This window comes from Ciconia boyciana, chromosome 23, assembly GCF_034638445.1.
Source record: "Ciconia boyciana chromosome 23, ASM3463844v1, whole genome shotgun sequence".
NCBI lineage: Eukaryota > Metazoa > Chordata > Aves > Ciconiiformes > Ciconiidae > Ciconia > Ciconia boyciana.
Window position 1 is genome coordinate 7378071 of NC_132956.1, and position 15396 is coordinate 7393466.

At 47.0% G+C, this 15396-nt stretch overlaps 1 protein-coding gene across 1 annotated transcript in view; it reads right to left on the reverse strand.

Moving 5' to 3' along the window:
- The window catches only part of LGR6 (leucine rich repeat containing G protein-coupled receptor 6), a 149791-nt gene that overhangs the window by 35280 nt on the left and 99115 nt on the right, over positions 1–15396 (reverse strand). Inside the window, exons 5-6 of the mRNA XM_072844634.1 lie at positions 13611–13826; positions 5035–5106 (exon numbers count right to left, since the gene is read on the reverse strand). Of these exons, the coding sequence (XP_072700735.1) occupies positions 5035–5106; positions 13611–13826 (288 nt within the window). The remainder of the gene's footprint in view (positions 1–5034; positions 5107–13610; positions 13827–15396) is intronic.

Here is a 15396-nt window from a genome sequence, read left to right on the forward strand (position 1 = left end):
TCAGGGCTACACCACCTCCTCTCCCTGCTTGGGCAAAACAGTCCTGATGGGAGAAAAAACACTTTCTCCTTTTCTTCAAAGCAGAGCTCCCAGCCCAGGGGCGTTTTCAGTGAGGTACTACTGTTTCAGTGGAAGACTGAAAGATCCATGGAAGATCCATGCAGGAACTTCTCCACCCCTTCAGCTGCACTCTCCTCTTGCTGTCTGGGGTCTGCCCTGCTTTTCCATGGGGACACTGGCAAGGCTGAGGGCTCCCTAATAGCAGTCAAGCTGGGGAATGCTAAACGATGGTTTGTATGTGTTGGTGTTTGGAGCTAGAACTTGGGGGCCAGCTCTGAAATTCAGGTCCCAAGATTAGATGCCCTCCCCATGGCTATCTGTCAAGCACTATATATACACACACACATATATGTAGCTATATATTTGGCTGCATAGTTTCAGGTCACCTACCCCTTCCATCCCTTTGCCCTACAGAGAGCAGTGACTTGGGGCTTGGCCGTCTGGAGGGACTTCATGCATTCACCTTCCCCTCCAGGTCTGATCTATGAAACATTCATATTCCAGGGAAGCAGAGGCTAAGTTCAGCATCATCACAATCTATCTAATGAGGTCAAAGTCAAGCACTACAAGGCATGAGGCAATTATTCATCAGCCTTTAGATTGCATCCAGACTGGCTGCAAAGCTCACGGACCTTAGGACACTGGTCAGCTTTCCAGGCGAAGGTGGTAAGGAGGAAACCTGGGCACAAGACCAGTGTCACTGTGGAAATTCATGTCACAGGGATCCCCCATGAGAAATACTGTCCTCATACAGCAGTGGGGAACTTGGCTCCTGTATTAGCACCATGCAAGGCTTTGGATGGCATTTTTTCCTTGCTGCTTCTCTGAAAACACGGCCCTGTCTTCCCTAGCACCATGCCCCTAGCCTCGAGTACAAGATCTGAATATTTCCAAGAATCCACCTCTGTCATTGCAGCGATGCTCCTGGCTGCAACTGAATTCTCTTTACATCAACTTTTCCATAAATATCCCTACTTACCAGGCTTACGCTACAGAACAGGTATAATCTAATACCCCTCCCCTTCTCCCCACATTGTTAAAGATTGAGAAATTAAGTCCAACATAAGCAGGAAATGTAAAAGTTAAGACCCTTCCATCCAAATGTCAGGAAGCCAGTTATGCTGCCCAGTGTTTTACAGCACACATTAAACGGCCTCTAGAGCAATACACTACAGGGCAGGTTTTACAAGGCGAAGCAGGAGCAGCAAAGCAACGTGAAGAGCAGTGTGGCTGGAGTCTCAGCTTTTGGTATGCCTTGCTCCTACTTCTTGCAAAAGATGGTTCTTCCCCTCGACTTTTCTTTTCTCCTTCATTTCACCGCCCCACTCCTCACCCAAAACCCTCTTGAGATTCTCCCACCCTACTGCACCAGGTCATTTGCTGTGGTCCAAACACTCCCCTTGGCCTCAGGTCTTCCGCTCTGGGCATGCCTTTGGGTTATGGTTGTCCTTTCCTTGGTATTTAAAGTCTCTGCACCCAGCTGGCCTTGCTCCACTCACTGGGCAATGCTGGCTGTGCCCTGCATCTCCTATGGGCACCCCCTGAGCTTACACCCTATTTAAAGTATCTACCTAGTTCATTACCCAAAGGGGCTACAAAAAGAACATGTCACATAAGGACATTTACACTCTTATTTACTCCATGTCTTTGGGAGAGGGCTAAAAAATTCCAAGTATCACCCACTTCAACTGTCTAATACCTGCTTTCACAGCTCAGCCACGCTTAGGGTTTCTTCCCACAGCCCTGCAGCATTTCTCTGTGTCATCTCTGAGGCTTATGAGAACTGGTGAGGGAATCTCACTAAGTTTCAAGGCTATTTCGAAACCCTGTTGGGAAGCTGGCCAGAGTGGCTCTGACTTGCTTCCAGCCTGCCTGCCCAGGTTTCCTTCCCAGAAGGAGGAGGCTAGGGGGGCTGGTGAACAGCCAGATCTTGCCCTGACAGAAAATTTTCTTGGAGCTGCTTTCTCCAATTACATGCTGGTGTTTGACCGGTTGAGACCTGGCAGGTGTTGCACATCTACCTGCCTGCCATCAGCATGGAAAACACAGAGCTGCTCTTGCTCAGTACCTGGCAGAGCTGACTTGTGCACAGTAGCTGCAGGTCAATGCAGGGGAAACATGAAGTCATTCATCTGGCTTCACTTTACCTCTTTCTAGATTTGCTGCCCTCCTAAAATATCAGGGCCAAGCCCTCTCCAAGAACAGAGATGCTCCACTGGGATCTGTTTTTGCAGAAATGGTAGGACCTGGAGTAGGTGTCCAGTGTGGTTGTGGATAGGCAGCTTGCACACTGCTGAGACCTGCATGGAGCAGTGAGTGCTGTTTCTCTTAAAATTTTGGCTGCATTTGATAAAAATACAAGTTTCCCTGTCTAGCTGAATATGAGAAGAAACATTTCCCTTAGGGGAACAGAGATTTCTGCACCTAAACCTTCCTAGGCTTTTCTGAAAAGCCCAAACCAAATTTTTTCATCTCGACTTCTACAGTTCTTCAACTATTGTGCCTGGCTTATAATCAGCATCTAGCCACAAATACTCATTTTAGGAACCCTGGAGAAGTTTCTGTCTTCACCAACTCTTACCATCCTGCTGCCTTCCAGGAGGTAACGCCCACAGGGTAACTGAGAGCACAGTTTGGCCTCCACAAGCCAAGAAAATGTGCTAAGTGCTGTCAACAGAATGTAATCATAATTTCAGTTAAAGGGTATGTGCGGAGACTGTAATAGTCTCCACATGCACAGGAGCTGAGAGGTGGTAGGTAGATGCAGGTCTAGCAGCTTGGCTGGGCTGTTGCAGCCAAATGCTTGGCTGTTTTTTGCCACAAAGCTTGGCCAGCTTTGGTCAGCAGGGCAGATGAGTGCTGGAGATTAACACGAGGGGGATGGCTCTACTTAAGGAACAACCTGTTGAAATACTTGCTGGCCTGGAGGTGAGAATTAGATGCTCAGGCCAAGAGGAGCAAAAGCCAGCTCACTCTCTTGAAGGCACTCCTTCAGTGTCATCAGATGTGGAGGAGAGTCTGGAGATCTCGCCCACAGTACTGACCTTGCAGCTGCAGGCAGCTTGTGGAGGATGGGGGCTGTGGGATACTCACACACACAAGTCCGGGCCATCAAAGCCTGGCCACAGGCAGGCCCTTGCTCCAAGGGGACAACTCCTGGAGGTCGAACACTCCCAGGGCTGCCTGGTCAGCAGGGACAGGACTGCTACTGCCACAGCCCTGCAGAGAGCCCTGTCCCTGCAGTGCTATGCAGTCTTGTTCCTGTGGGGACTGAGAGCAAGAAAGGGCGATGCTGAGCTCCCCTGAATGCTGGGGGGCACCTCAGATGGGCAACAAAAGGCAAAGAAAGTGCTGGAGCAGGAGCAGAGGGGAAGAGAGGGGAAATGAGCTTTCAGCCCAAGTGTCTGTGGAAACGGAATTATCTCCCAGAGCAATGGAAGCCCTTTAGCCTTTCCTATGGTAAATAAGGACCCAGCTTCTTCTCTGCAGCTCCGTCCTGCTTGGGATGGGCAGCAGGGTGGCTTTAACCACCTTGGCTGCAGGATAAAGTTGCCCTGATGTAGGCTGTGATGTTGCTGCATGGTCTGCCTGTGTTAGAGCCCAAACAGGGTTTTCTTCCATCAGCAAGTCCTCCACTCTCTACTGCAACCTGCCTGCCTTCGTGCTGCCTGGATGCCCTCATGTATTTGTCTGTGCCCACCAGAAGTGACTGGGGAGAAAGCCAAGCTGGCACAATGGCAGGGGAGAACTGTGGATCACCAGAGGAGACCATCCGGCCTCCCTTCCTGCACCATCCCTAGCACAGTTCAACCTCTCCCCAGCTGAGCCCTTCTGGGTGGCTCCAGGACGTCCCAGTCTGAAAGTAAGAGACAATGCGTGTCATGGTCCTGCCCCCAAGGAGTGTGTCTAGGGACCAAGGGCTTGCCTGCTGCTTCCACTCTCGTCCGATTGCTGCTGCTGGCACCGTGCTTGGCACAGAGGGGCCCTGTCTCCTTGAATGGCACTTGAATGCTGGGAAGTGTCACCTCTTTTTGCCATGACCCAGACCCCTTATTTCTCCCTGGCAAGGATTCAGGACCTGACTCTAACCCCAAGGCCTGCATGAAGGGACATGTTTCTGCACAGTTGAAGGCAACACGCACCTCTTCCAGTCTTTCAGAGCCTTGATTTATTTGCTTGCTTGTTTATGTTTCCTCCTAGGCCAACGCATGGCACATGAGACCCAAGCAATTCATACTGCTGTCAAAGGTGCGGTGTGTGCAAGGCAAGGCCATCAGATTTAAGTCTCTCTGAGCTCAGGGTGACCTGTCTGCTGCTAATGAAGATGTGTCCTGGAGGAGAGTTCATTCCTGCTTCCCATCTTCCCCTGTGGTCTCCTGACAGATTGCCTACCCAGCTGTGCCAAGAACATGGTACAAGATGAAGTCAGCTGGCTATGGGTGATGCCAGGTGACATGGGACCATCTTGAAGAGAGATATTCCACAGATCCCCAGGGATTTTACCAGCCTTGAACTCAAGCCAGCCCCTCATTTTGGTGGAGTCAGGTGTTTAGGAGGCTTTGGGACCATGTGCATGTGGTGAGGAAGTGGGGACACTCCCTGAGCAGGGCATGCATGCAAGCTCTCTGGATTGCACCAGGACTAGACTTGTGTCCAGGGCATCAGAGCCCCCTCCCAGTTGCTCTAGCCACATGCGCAGTCCCCTCTGCAGCAGCAGCACAGCCACACGTGCAGGTGCTGCACACAAGTGCAGGGAGAAAGCCCAGTCTGCCACCACACCAGGCAGCGTTGTGCCCTGGGCATCTGCTTGCTGGGCTGGTGCCTGGAGCCAGCCCTGCTGCTGCCCTCAGAGCGTGGTGACGAGTGAATGTGCAGTGGGGCTGACCCAGAGAACACCTGCCCTTTCCTGTGGGCTGTGCTGGAGGGGATGAACACGTGAGCTCTTTAGCACAGAGAAGAAAACAGGTGACTCACAGGGTTTCCAAGCTGTGCAGCCCATCAAAGCCGTTGGCTCCCAGGCTTTGGATCCGGTTGTTGTGCAAGTGCCTGTGGACAAAAGAGATGTTCAGTGGAGATGCAAGCTGACTTTTTCCTGCCAATCTGAGCCATGGCCCAAGGACATCCTGCAAGCTGAGCACAGCCTGGGCTGGGATGACTAAGGGTGTTATAAGGTCCCCTCTCTTGCCCCATGAGACACATGCTAGGTGCAATAGTGCTTGCAGAGCAGCTACAGAGCTCCCATTTCTCCCAGGAAATCCAGGCTGACGTAGGAGTTTCCCTGAGACCTCCACTTTCACAGCTGGTGGGTGACTTTGGCTGAACATGCTTAAGCAAGAAGCTTCAAGAAACTCTCTAGATCTCACCTTACATTGGGCCCAACCCTACAAAGTGCCATGTGGCTTCAGCAGTCGTTCATGGGCACCGGGTGCTATCTAAGGACACAATCATATTTGGGCTCAGAGCCTTAGTAGCAGCAAGAAGGCTTTGAGTTGAAAATCATCCTGTTAGTCACAGTTTATTATCTTCACTTGCAAAAGAAAGAAAATGCTGCCAGTTCCTGGATTAGCTCCAGTTTGATTGCAATGAAAGTTGTCTTCAGTTTAATGCTTCAGAGTGCCTGGCTGAAGTGCAGGGGCTATGCGACAGGCTGATACACATTCTGTACACTAAGGCAGCAATATTTTTCCCCGTGCCCCTTTATCCAGGTGCTACACGCCACAAACATCTAGTGCTTAAGGGCTCAGGATCTCCTAGCCTTAATGCTAGTGCTGGAGAGCCATGTGTTGGGGACCCCCAGCTTGCAAAGCCACCTGAGGCATTTTTGCCTTGGAAGCTCCATAGGTGATGAGTTCCCCTGGAGTCCCATCTACTGGGTTCTCTGTTTCCATGGGCCTCTTACTCCCATGTCTCATTTTTTTGGCAAACCCAAGACCTTCATTCCTGGATTCCTCCTCTCTGATTGTCAGAGACTGTGTGTGTGTGTGCACATCTGAGTGTTTTAGCCACTGGGCTTCCTTTACAGCTGGTGGGAGCCACATGGCTCATTGTGCATCTCCCTCTGAAATACCACTCAAGGGCACCTTGAAGTCCATAGAGGGAGACCTTGGAGCAGCTTGCAGAAAGTCTGCCAAAAACCAGGAGAAGACAACCCACTGCTGCCCAGCCTGCACTTCTACCAGCCTGCGCTTAAGCACATTAGTGATGTCCATGCTTGCACGGGGATGGTCTGTGTGGAGAAATGCCCACTAAAGAGGTAAGGTCCTCCGGGGCCTGATACCCTCTTTGGTCTCTGTCAGGGTAGGTTTCCCCATCAATTCATTTTACCATTCAGGTTCTCCTTTAACACAGAGTGCCATGTGGTTAATCTGCTGCCACACCACTTGCCTTTGGGGTCCTTTTCTCCCTTGCCCATGCTCAGGGACGCACCAACCTTTGTCTAACACTGCTGCCTCCTTCCAAGAGCCTGGGGGAGACTCCACACTGGCAGGTGGATCAATGACTTTTTCGTTATTTGTTGCTTGATCTAAATCTGTCTTGGCTTGAAAAATCTCTCACTCCACCTGGATTCAAGTGTGTGCTGTTTGGCTGAGCACAGGCAGCTCCCACTGCCAAATATTCTAGGGTAAAACAGGAGGGAGCTGGGAGTGGAGGAACAGCCAGGCTCTAGGGCAGTTTGGTAGGGGCTTGCAAAACAGAAACCAGCCCAAGACGGATGTTTGTCATTGGGATGAGAACATGCAAACATTTCAGAGGAAGGGGAAGGGAGGGGAAAGATGTGTGATAAAATATGTTTGCTCCTTTGAGCAAATGGGAAAAAAGAAAAGGAAGTGCCTGCAAGAAAACTTTGTTTGACTTTGACTCTTAGAGGAGAAAAGAAGCTGAGATCAAAATCAGAATCTAACAGGAGAAATTTCTCCTTGTCACAAGAAAAGAAGTTCCAGTCCAGGTGGTTTCCTCTATCAAATGTTATGGGATGGCTTCAGATCATGTTGCCCTTACTTCACTTGGCACTTCCAGTGCAAGATGGTGCCAACAGTTTTGGGTCCCTTTGAGCACTGGATACTGCATTTGGCAAATCAAGGGTTTGGATCTGGAGTCACAGCAAGAGGTATCACAGGAACCCCTTGCCCCATACCTCTGTCTGCTGCAAGGGGACAGTGTGGGGAGAAAGGAAATGCTGAATGCTGGGGAAGATGTGAGCTCCTTGGAGCTTTGTCCGAGTGGTACAACAGGACACCTTGTCTAAGCTCGGACATGCTGAGCAGCTGACTACTATCGCTCAAGTCAAGCAAGGAGAGAGAATAGAAAAGCAATCACCTGCTGTGTTTATATTTGGCTCTAAAGTGCTTTGTTTGGAGGCAGAGTAATGAAAATCATCAGAAGGAAGTTCTTTGTTGGTGAGAAAATTATGAGCAACCAAAAGAGAGAGTTATAAAAAAAATTGCTGTCCAAGCTGAACTCTAGAGTTGTTACCCACCCACATGGCAATAATAGAAACAAGAGAGCTGGTAAGGTAAACACTTGAAAAGACGTTCCTTTCTTCCATCCTGCCTTTTTTTCTCCCCTGGTAAACAAATTTTAACAAGTGGAATTGCAACATCTCCAGTGTTTGTCAATTTGAGCTCAGCCCACATGACGTTATATTCTGCCCTGTAAATTACAGCTGGTTTGATAGCAGCTTGAGATACTTGGTTCTGGACTATAAACAACCCTCTTGTGATGCAAAAACATGAGAAGTCTTTAAGCCCTTGCTATTCCTATTGGAGCTACTATCCACCACTGTCCTCAGTAAGATCAACGAGCTTTGAGATCTGTGTACCTCCCTTTGCAGGGCAGTACCATGGAGTGAGGCTGGTTTTGGGCAACCATACATGAGAGTAGCTTTGCCCAGGAAGGAGCAGGACAGCCATTGCTTTTTGTGGGCTGGCATGTAGACTGTTACTCAGTTATGCACCTCCATTAGAAAACAGTGGTCTTTTTGCAAAAGCAATTGTCATGACTGACTTCTGGCAGGATGGGAGACATTTTGCCCCATGTGCTCCTGCAGCAGCACGAGTGCTACCACATGTCATGAGCCAGGCTAGCTCCTCTGCTGTGTCAGGTGAACCCATGCCATGCCTTGCTGAAAGGCAGCATAAATTACAGTTGCTGCAGAATGTCAAATGGCCATAATCCCCCAGACAGGCTTGGGAGAGATGCTTCATCTTGGTTGGTGTCTCAGGTGATGAGACTTTAGAAGCACACCAGAAAAAAAACAACCCTACAAGATTCATTTGTGCCCACAAAAAAAGTGCACAGTAGTTTCTAGAAGGAAGATTTTTCTATCCTTTCCAACAATTTCTTATCACAAATTGTGAATAAATGAGTTTTTTCCAAATCCCTGCAGCACTCCTAGTAGAATTTGTTTCATTTTCATTTCACTCCCTTTTCCATATAGTTTTCCAGTGGATTAAAAGATCCTGGAGAACAGTCTCGTACTGAAGTGAGAGACAGTCCAACACAGGCATTAGCACTGCGAGCTCCAACTCTGGAAATGCCACCTCCAAGGGGACAGGGCACCTCTGTCAATTTGTCTTACACACAAGGGAAAGCAGGTTGAGCTAGTGTGCTAAATACTGGTTCAATAAAGGTCCTTGTCTGCATGAACAAGAGAGTAGGCTGTAAGGAAAAGGGAATTATATTACATCTGCATCGTGCCCTGGTGAAAACAGCTCTGGAAGTCTAAATGTATTTCTGGTACCCACACTGTTAACTAGGTGTTGATAATTTGGAATGGGTGCAGAGAAGAGCAATAAGAATGATCCAAGGGCTGGAAAAAACTAGGATGGAGACTTAGAGAACTCAATCTGTTTAGCTTATTAAAAATAAGATCAAGGGGATGAGTGCAGCATAACATATAGGATTCTTCCTGGTTAGAAAATGGGTACTAAAATGGTTCTGTAATTTAGTGGAGAAAAGAATAATAAGAACAAATGTCTGAAGTCAAAGCCAAAGAAAATTCAAATGGGAAATATGAGCTTTTTTTTTTTGTTAACACTGAGGATGATTAACCACTGGAACAAACTACAAAGAGAAGTGGTGGATTCTCCATTGCTTTCATTTCTAATGACTTCATTTTTTCTTCTCAAAAAGGACAAATGCAAACATTTTCCATCAGTTATTTGCATTAGATGATTTGAACCAAGTTCAAATCTGACATGATATGGATTCTCCCACTGGACCAGCCATTGCCACGATGCATTTCCAGCTCTATTGTGGCAAAATTGTCCTTTTCCTCAATTTGGCCATGGATAAGTAGAGAAATCTAAATCATAAATGGTGCAAATTCCCATGGATTATTTCCAGCAGTGAAGGACCAGCATGAGACTTGTCTGGTGAAGAATAAAGCTCGATCAGAAGTGACATTGTCAGGGGTGCATTGGAGTACTATTCGCTTCTTCCTCAAGTGCTGGAGAGGGAAGCTCACTTTTGCCAAGGCAGCATGCTTGGTCCTCAGAGAGAAAAGGCACTTTTTCAAATTAAAAGGCGCATGAATGGGACCCAGATGTTCCAGGCGATATTGTTCTTAGTAATAATGAATTGCACATGCCTGGCACTCCCCACCAACACCGAGGTTCCCAAGAACTTCTCAGAAAGGGACTTCTTAACTCCCTTGTACAGGTGAAGGTAGAGATGCACAGGTTCATCCTGACACTGGTCTAATAGACTGGGGTTTGTTGTGCTGGAGAGCTCTGAGTCCCACAGGTGTCAGCTGAAACTACTGGTGCTCACCTCCCCTGAAAGCAGGGATGAGATGTTTGACATTTGCTCCCAGGCAGGGAGGAAACTGAAAATCAGTGGTCCCTTTTGAAAATTTTGGCCAGAGTAACACCAGAACAAGGACCAAAATGGGAATGGGAACCCAGGAGTCTTGGAAACTAATTTTCTCCTCTAGTCACTAAACCAGGCTGGTAGAGAGAGAGAGCTGCATCATGTCCTTACATGATAAAAAACTGTAAGAAAGAGAAAGTCTGCTAAATATCCTTCATTTACTGTCTGCAGATCTCAACACATTCAGTTGGAAGGTCTTGCTGGATGACCTAGGAGGGAAGCACTTGCAGGTGAATGGCTTGTCCTCAGCAATAAAACATCAGCTGAAATTCAGGTTGCATGAATGTAAAGTGATGTAAAGGGGGGAAAACCAGTCTTATATGAGCATATGGAGTAACAGGCTCTTAAATATCTACAGGAAGGAGCTCTTGGTTTTTAGTAGCTGTCAAAAAAGCAAATCAAATGATAGGAATGACTAGAAAAAAGAAAATGGGCTACAGAACAGCATTATGCCATTGTATAAACTCATTGTTCATTTTTGTCTTTGCTACAGTGTGTGGTTCTGGTCTCTCCACCTCAAAGATGCAGAGGAACAAACAAGTGTGATATGTAGCCTAACTTCTGATTGCAAAACAGCTAACTGGATGGGGACTGGAAGAGCCACGATGAGGGAAGGGTATGACAGACAGTAACAAATACAGAGAGGGCACAGACGAGGTAGAGACAGAGTGCAAGAATTAGGGGGTGTTAAGCAAAACTGACTGCTAGTGGCATGAAAACAACTTTCCCAGAGTCCTTGTTTTCAAAAGACTTGTGTGCAGGCAGACAAGGGTCAGGGCCAGGTAAGAGGAGTGGAGCATCCTTTTCAGAGATGTGGCAGCAAGGACATGTCTGTGGCTTTGGGGGAATTCCTGGCTAAGATTCCCAAATTTGTCCATGTGAGATTTTACTGCAGGGCTAGTGGACCCTTCTGGGGACCGAGACTGAAAGAGGTGCTGTGATTCCTGGTTTAGGAGTTGACTTTCTGCTGAATTCAGCCGACAGAGAAGATGAGGGACACTAATGAGAACTGCTGTCATGCACTTTATCAGCCTGTCAGGAGAGCAGCATGGGGGTTTCAGATGCTCTCTTCTAAATGAAAAATCTTTTATGCTCAAGAAAGAAGATGCTTTTTGTAAAAAACCCTTTGCTTCACACAAATCATTAGCTGAAAAATACTCAGGACTATTTCTGCTTGTAGATGCTAAGACACATTCTGTCCTGAATAGATCAGACTTGGGGGTAAGATCTTCAGTATCCTAGTCCCATGAGCCACCCTGATCAAACAAGCCATCTCCCTTCTGCCATCAGCAGCACAGTGCCAACATCACAGCACATGAAGCCCTTGTTATCAAAGCTGGGGAAAGGATGGTGCCAATTACCGAGACTCATAGATTTCATGATGAGTGATTTACATGAGGCTCTGCTTACTGAACACCCTGCAGCCCTAGTTAGAAACCTGTAGCAGCAATAGAGGGGAATAAGATCAGGGAATTCCTCAACAGAGGTGTAATTTATTAGCAAAGACTGAACCCCTTAACTTGTTCCAGATTGAGGCTTGTATATTCTGATTTTGGTGCTTTGTGTCAGTGCTGGATGATCACCCACATCTCTCCCAAAGGCCCAAGGTGTGTGGAGGAGGAAAAGCACATCTCTGCACCTGGGAAGGTCATGCCCTCAGCCGTGGTCAGCCGTGTCCATGGGTATTAATCAGGCTGTATATGAGAGATTCCCCTGTGCTCCTCCACATCTGCCCTTGGCTCTCCTCCCCCAGGTGCTCATTTTAATACCTCTCAGGCTAGAAGTTTCCTGGTGTTTATGGTAGCAGCCAGCTCTTCTCAATCTATGTGCAAATTCAGACACTTCCAGAGGAATGCACATATATATCATCTGCATCCTGGTAGGGAAAGTTTCCTCGCAAACTTTACTGCCTAGCTTGGCTGGCTTTTGGGATCGTGTGCTTCTCTGTTTGGTGGGTGAGTCCGAAGCAGGGAAACATCCCTGGTAGGGGCGCAGGAAGAACACTGGGTGACTTTCCACTGGCTGTGCGCTGACAAGGGTATGCGTGGAAGCATGGGAGAGATTTATGGGACCAGTTCTGCCAAACACTTGCGATCCCACAAAAATTTAGCATCGTGTCCCACAGTGCCTGGCAGGATCACACATGTGTTCCCTTCCAATTGTCTGTGGTGGGACATTATTCTCTCCCTTGTGACCTAATGGTCAATGACTTTTATTTCTTGAGCTTGCCTGTTTAATTAAGGAGTTGCTTCTCACCCAAAGTATGGGATAAACCAGAATGAAAGCAGCATGCTTTTGAGACTGAAATAAAAACCCAAATGTCAGCTCACCCTCTGTGCTAGCTATTAAAGCTGAATGAAGTGGTTGCATTTTGATGGTCATGGGATGCCTTGTAGAATGAGCACTTTTGTGGGTGAAAACTACTTATTTGACATTTCTCAAGTTGCTTTTAGCCTTTCTCCTAAATAAGCCTTTATACTTTGTCTAAACAGCTGAAGTTGATGCTTAGTAAAACTCTGGACTGTGCTTTGTCCAAGCACTTTCTATGCTAAATGGCTTCAGTAAACACTTTAAATTTTGAAAGCAAAATAATTGCTAAACTTTCACTAAGGCACCACATGCTGAAGTTACTTAATATCCTGGTATCAATACATATTACCAAATGAAAAGGTAGCATTTCATGTAGATACAGGAACTCTAAAGTAATTGGCAATCACACCTGAACTTGCTAATTAACACCAAAAAAGTAATTACTAGCTAATTTGCACATGTAAACTTCATTTGAAAAGCTAGATAATATACAAGCCTCTGTTCACTGAAAGTATGCACCTCCTGATGTAACTGCCAAAGACATTGGTTTGCTTTCTGATTACAGGCTGCAGAGTGTTTTAATGTGTCTCACTGCCCATGGAGTGAATGTTTCCCTTCTGGACCAGGTACCCTCTGAGAGCAGCACCGTTCTCTACATTGCTCTGAACACTGTCAGTAAAATGTTTATAATACAAACGGGACAACAACAGGCACCATGACGTTGTGATCACTGCAAAGAATAGTTGATCTTGCATATATAACACAGTCATGCAAATAAGCACGCACAGGCTTGGACAAGGTGTTGAGGTTAGACCTTTTGTTCAAAATCATGTTTGGTCTAAAAGCTTTCTTGGCATGTTTTCCAGGGGGAAAGAAAATGTTTTTTGACCTGACTGCAGGTTGTTGCAATTTTTTTTTTTCACGTTGATAGAAATTCCTGTAGTTTTAACACAGGGATTGGAGGGGGATATAGAAATGAGAAGCTTTTTGTTGCTTGAATCTTCAAGGAAAAAAATCTGCTTCTTCTTTCCAGATACTGATTTTTTTTTAAAATGCAAAGCATTTTTGAATGATATTGGGGAGCTTTTTGGCTCTTCGAAGTGGGGAAAATACGGAAAAAATTGAAAGAGGCAATTTTAGCATTTCATATCAAATGGTGGGGATTCCTTGACTCTCATGAACAAAACCTCATAACAAAACCTGAACAAAACCTTTGCTGCCTGCCGCCCCTGCAGCAAAAAGCTGCTCCTGGGGAGAGACCACCAGGTCTTTCCCATGGAGGAGGACCCCATTTGCCAGGCACGGTCAGCACCTTGTCCCAGCCAGAGGACGCTGTGGCTGTGAGGGAGTAACAAGTGGAGAAGGCTTACAGCACCACGAGACTGCTGAGGTTCTGGAAGGCGTAATCGGGAATGTGCCAGATTTGGTTGAGGGCCAGGGTCATGGCTTGCAGCGCTGGCAGGTGGTTCAGAGCTTGGACAGGGATCTCCGTCAGGGCATTATCATCCAGCCACAGGTGACGCAAGGAGACCAGCCCCTCAAAGCTCTTCTCGGGCACCACAGAGATAAGGTTTGCATCCAGGCGTCTGGGTGGGAAAGAAACAGGGTGGGGATAAGTGAGAGACGGATCTAGCATTGCTTTATGTGCCCACAGTGTTATTCAAAGAGAGTTTTGATGCCGAGGAGGGATGGATTGATGGCCAGGGAGATTGGATTAGGCTGTAAATAGTGATTAGCATAAGGAGGTCTCGGTGCAAGGCTCCTGCCTGTGCTTGGAGATGTTTGACCGCTGCCAAGGATGATCCCTTCTTGATGGCCATTTAGTGCTGCCAGCTGAGGGCAGCATCTTAAACAAAGCGTCTGGGCTAAGTCCTTTCACACAGACCCACCAGGTGGACACTGGCCAGCTGTGGCTTGCAGGCACCCCCCCTTAAAAATGAGCATCAAAGCTGCATCCCCTGGGGCTGGGCTTGCTGTGGATCTGCCTGAGCCGATCTGCAGAGGCACAGCCCTATTTGGGGTACCGCACAGCCCTCTCAGACCCACTGCTGTGGGATGGGCAGGACAGCCAAATTGTGTGGCCAAAGCCCCATTCCAGAAGAAAAGGATTTGTCTGGAAATGTGAAATATGTGGCAGCCCTGCTTGGGGTCCTGCATTTGATCTGAACAGCCAGAGCTACCTGCAAAAGCACCGTGAACGAGTCAGACCATATGTCATGGCCCAGGAATTAAGCCTGCACTCTTTGTATCACACATGTTCAGGCCTTTCTTTCTCCTTGATTTGCCAATTGTTTTTTTTTTTTTTATCATGGAAACCTTAAGGCGGTTAAATTTGAGGTTTAATTTGGTGAGAAACTTTAATTTTTAAGACTTGTTTTTGTTCCAAAATAGAATAAGAAGCCAAAAAATATTAAACTTATTAAGAAAAAAAAGTTTAAAAACTAGGTTTGGGAATCATCTCTCCTTTTTAAAGATCTCTTACTTCAACAGTGGTAAGAAGGATACAATGTGTTATCTGTAGTTTCTAAAATCAAAATATAAGAGGAAAACACTTCAAATTTGGATGGAATACCAGGAACGAATTATACCAAGGAGAAAGAAAATTCTGATTTCCATCCATGGCCAGCAGAGCTTATTTTATTTTTCCAAGCTATCTAAAGGAAAGATCTCTGAATTTAAATTGCAAAGAGAAAGCACTTTGTCTCTTATCAAAGTACGAGAGAAGGAAGTTAACAGGACTGTCGTGGCCCAGCCTTAAATCAACGATCCTCCATAAAGGAATGTGGTAGAGAAATTAGTATTTTTTACTACATAAGGTAATATTTTTGATGAAAGTTGTACACTGGAGCAGACCCCCAGACACTGTTCCTCCCTGGCACCAGACCGTTGTCCAAAGAGCACAGACATTTCCTAGTTCACAAACCACTTCCCAGCACCCTGCAATAAACTTCTAGCCTGCAGGAGGAGACCAAATACCCCATCATGTACATGGAGCAGGGAAGACCCCATGTGCGAGCTGTGGTCTCTGGAGTGGGGTAGGGGTGGTGTTTCCTGGGTGAAATTCTCAGATGAGCCTGGGAAACAGGCCTTTTCCTATGCCACAGAGAGAAACGTTTCCTGCACTGGCTGGTCTGACCTGGATGGACAAAGCTGGAG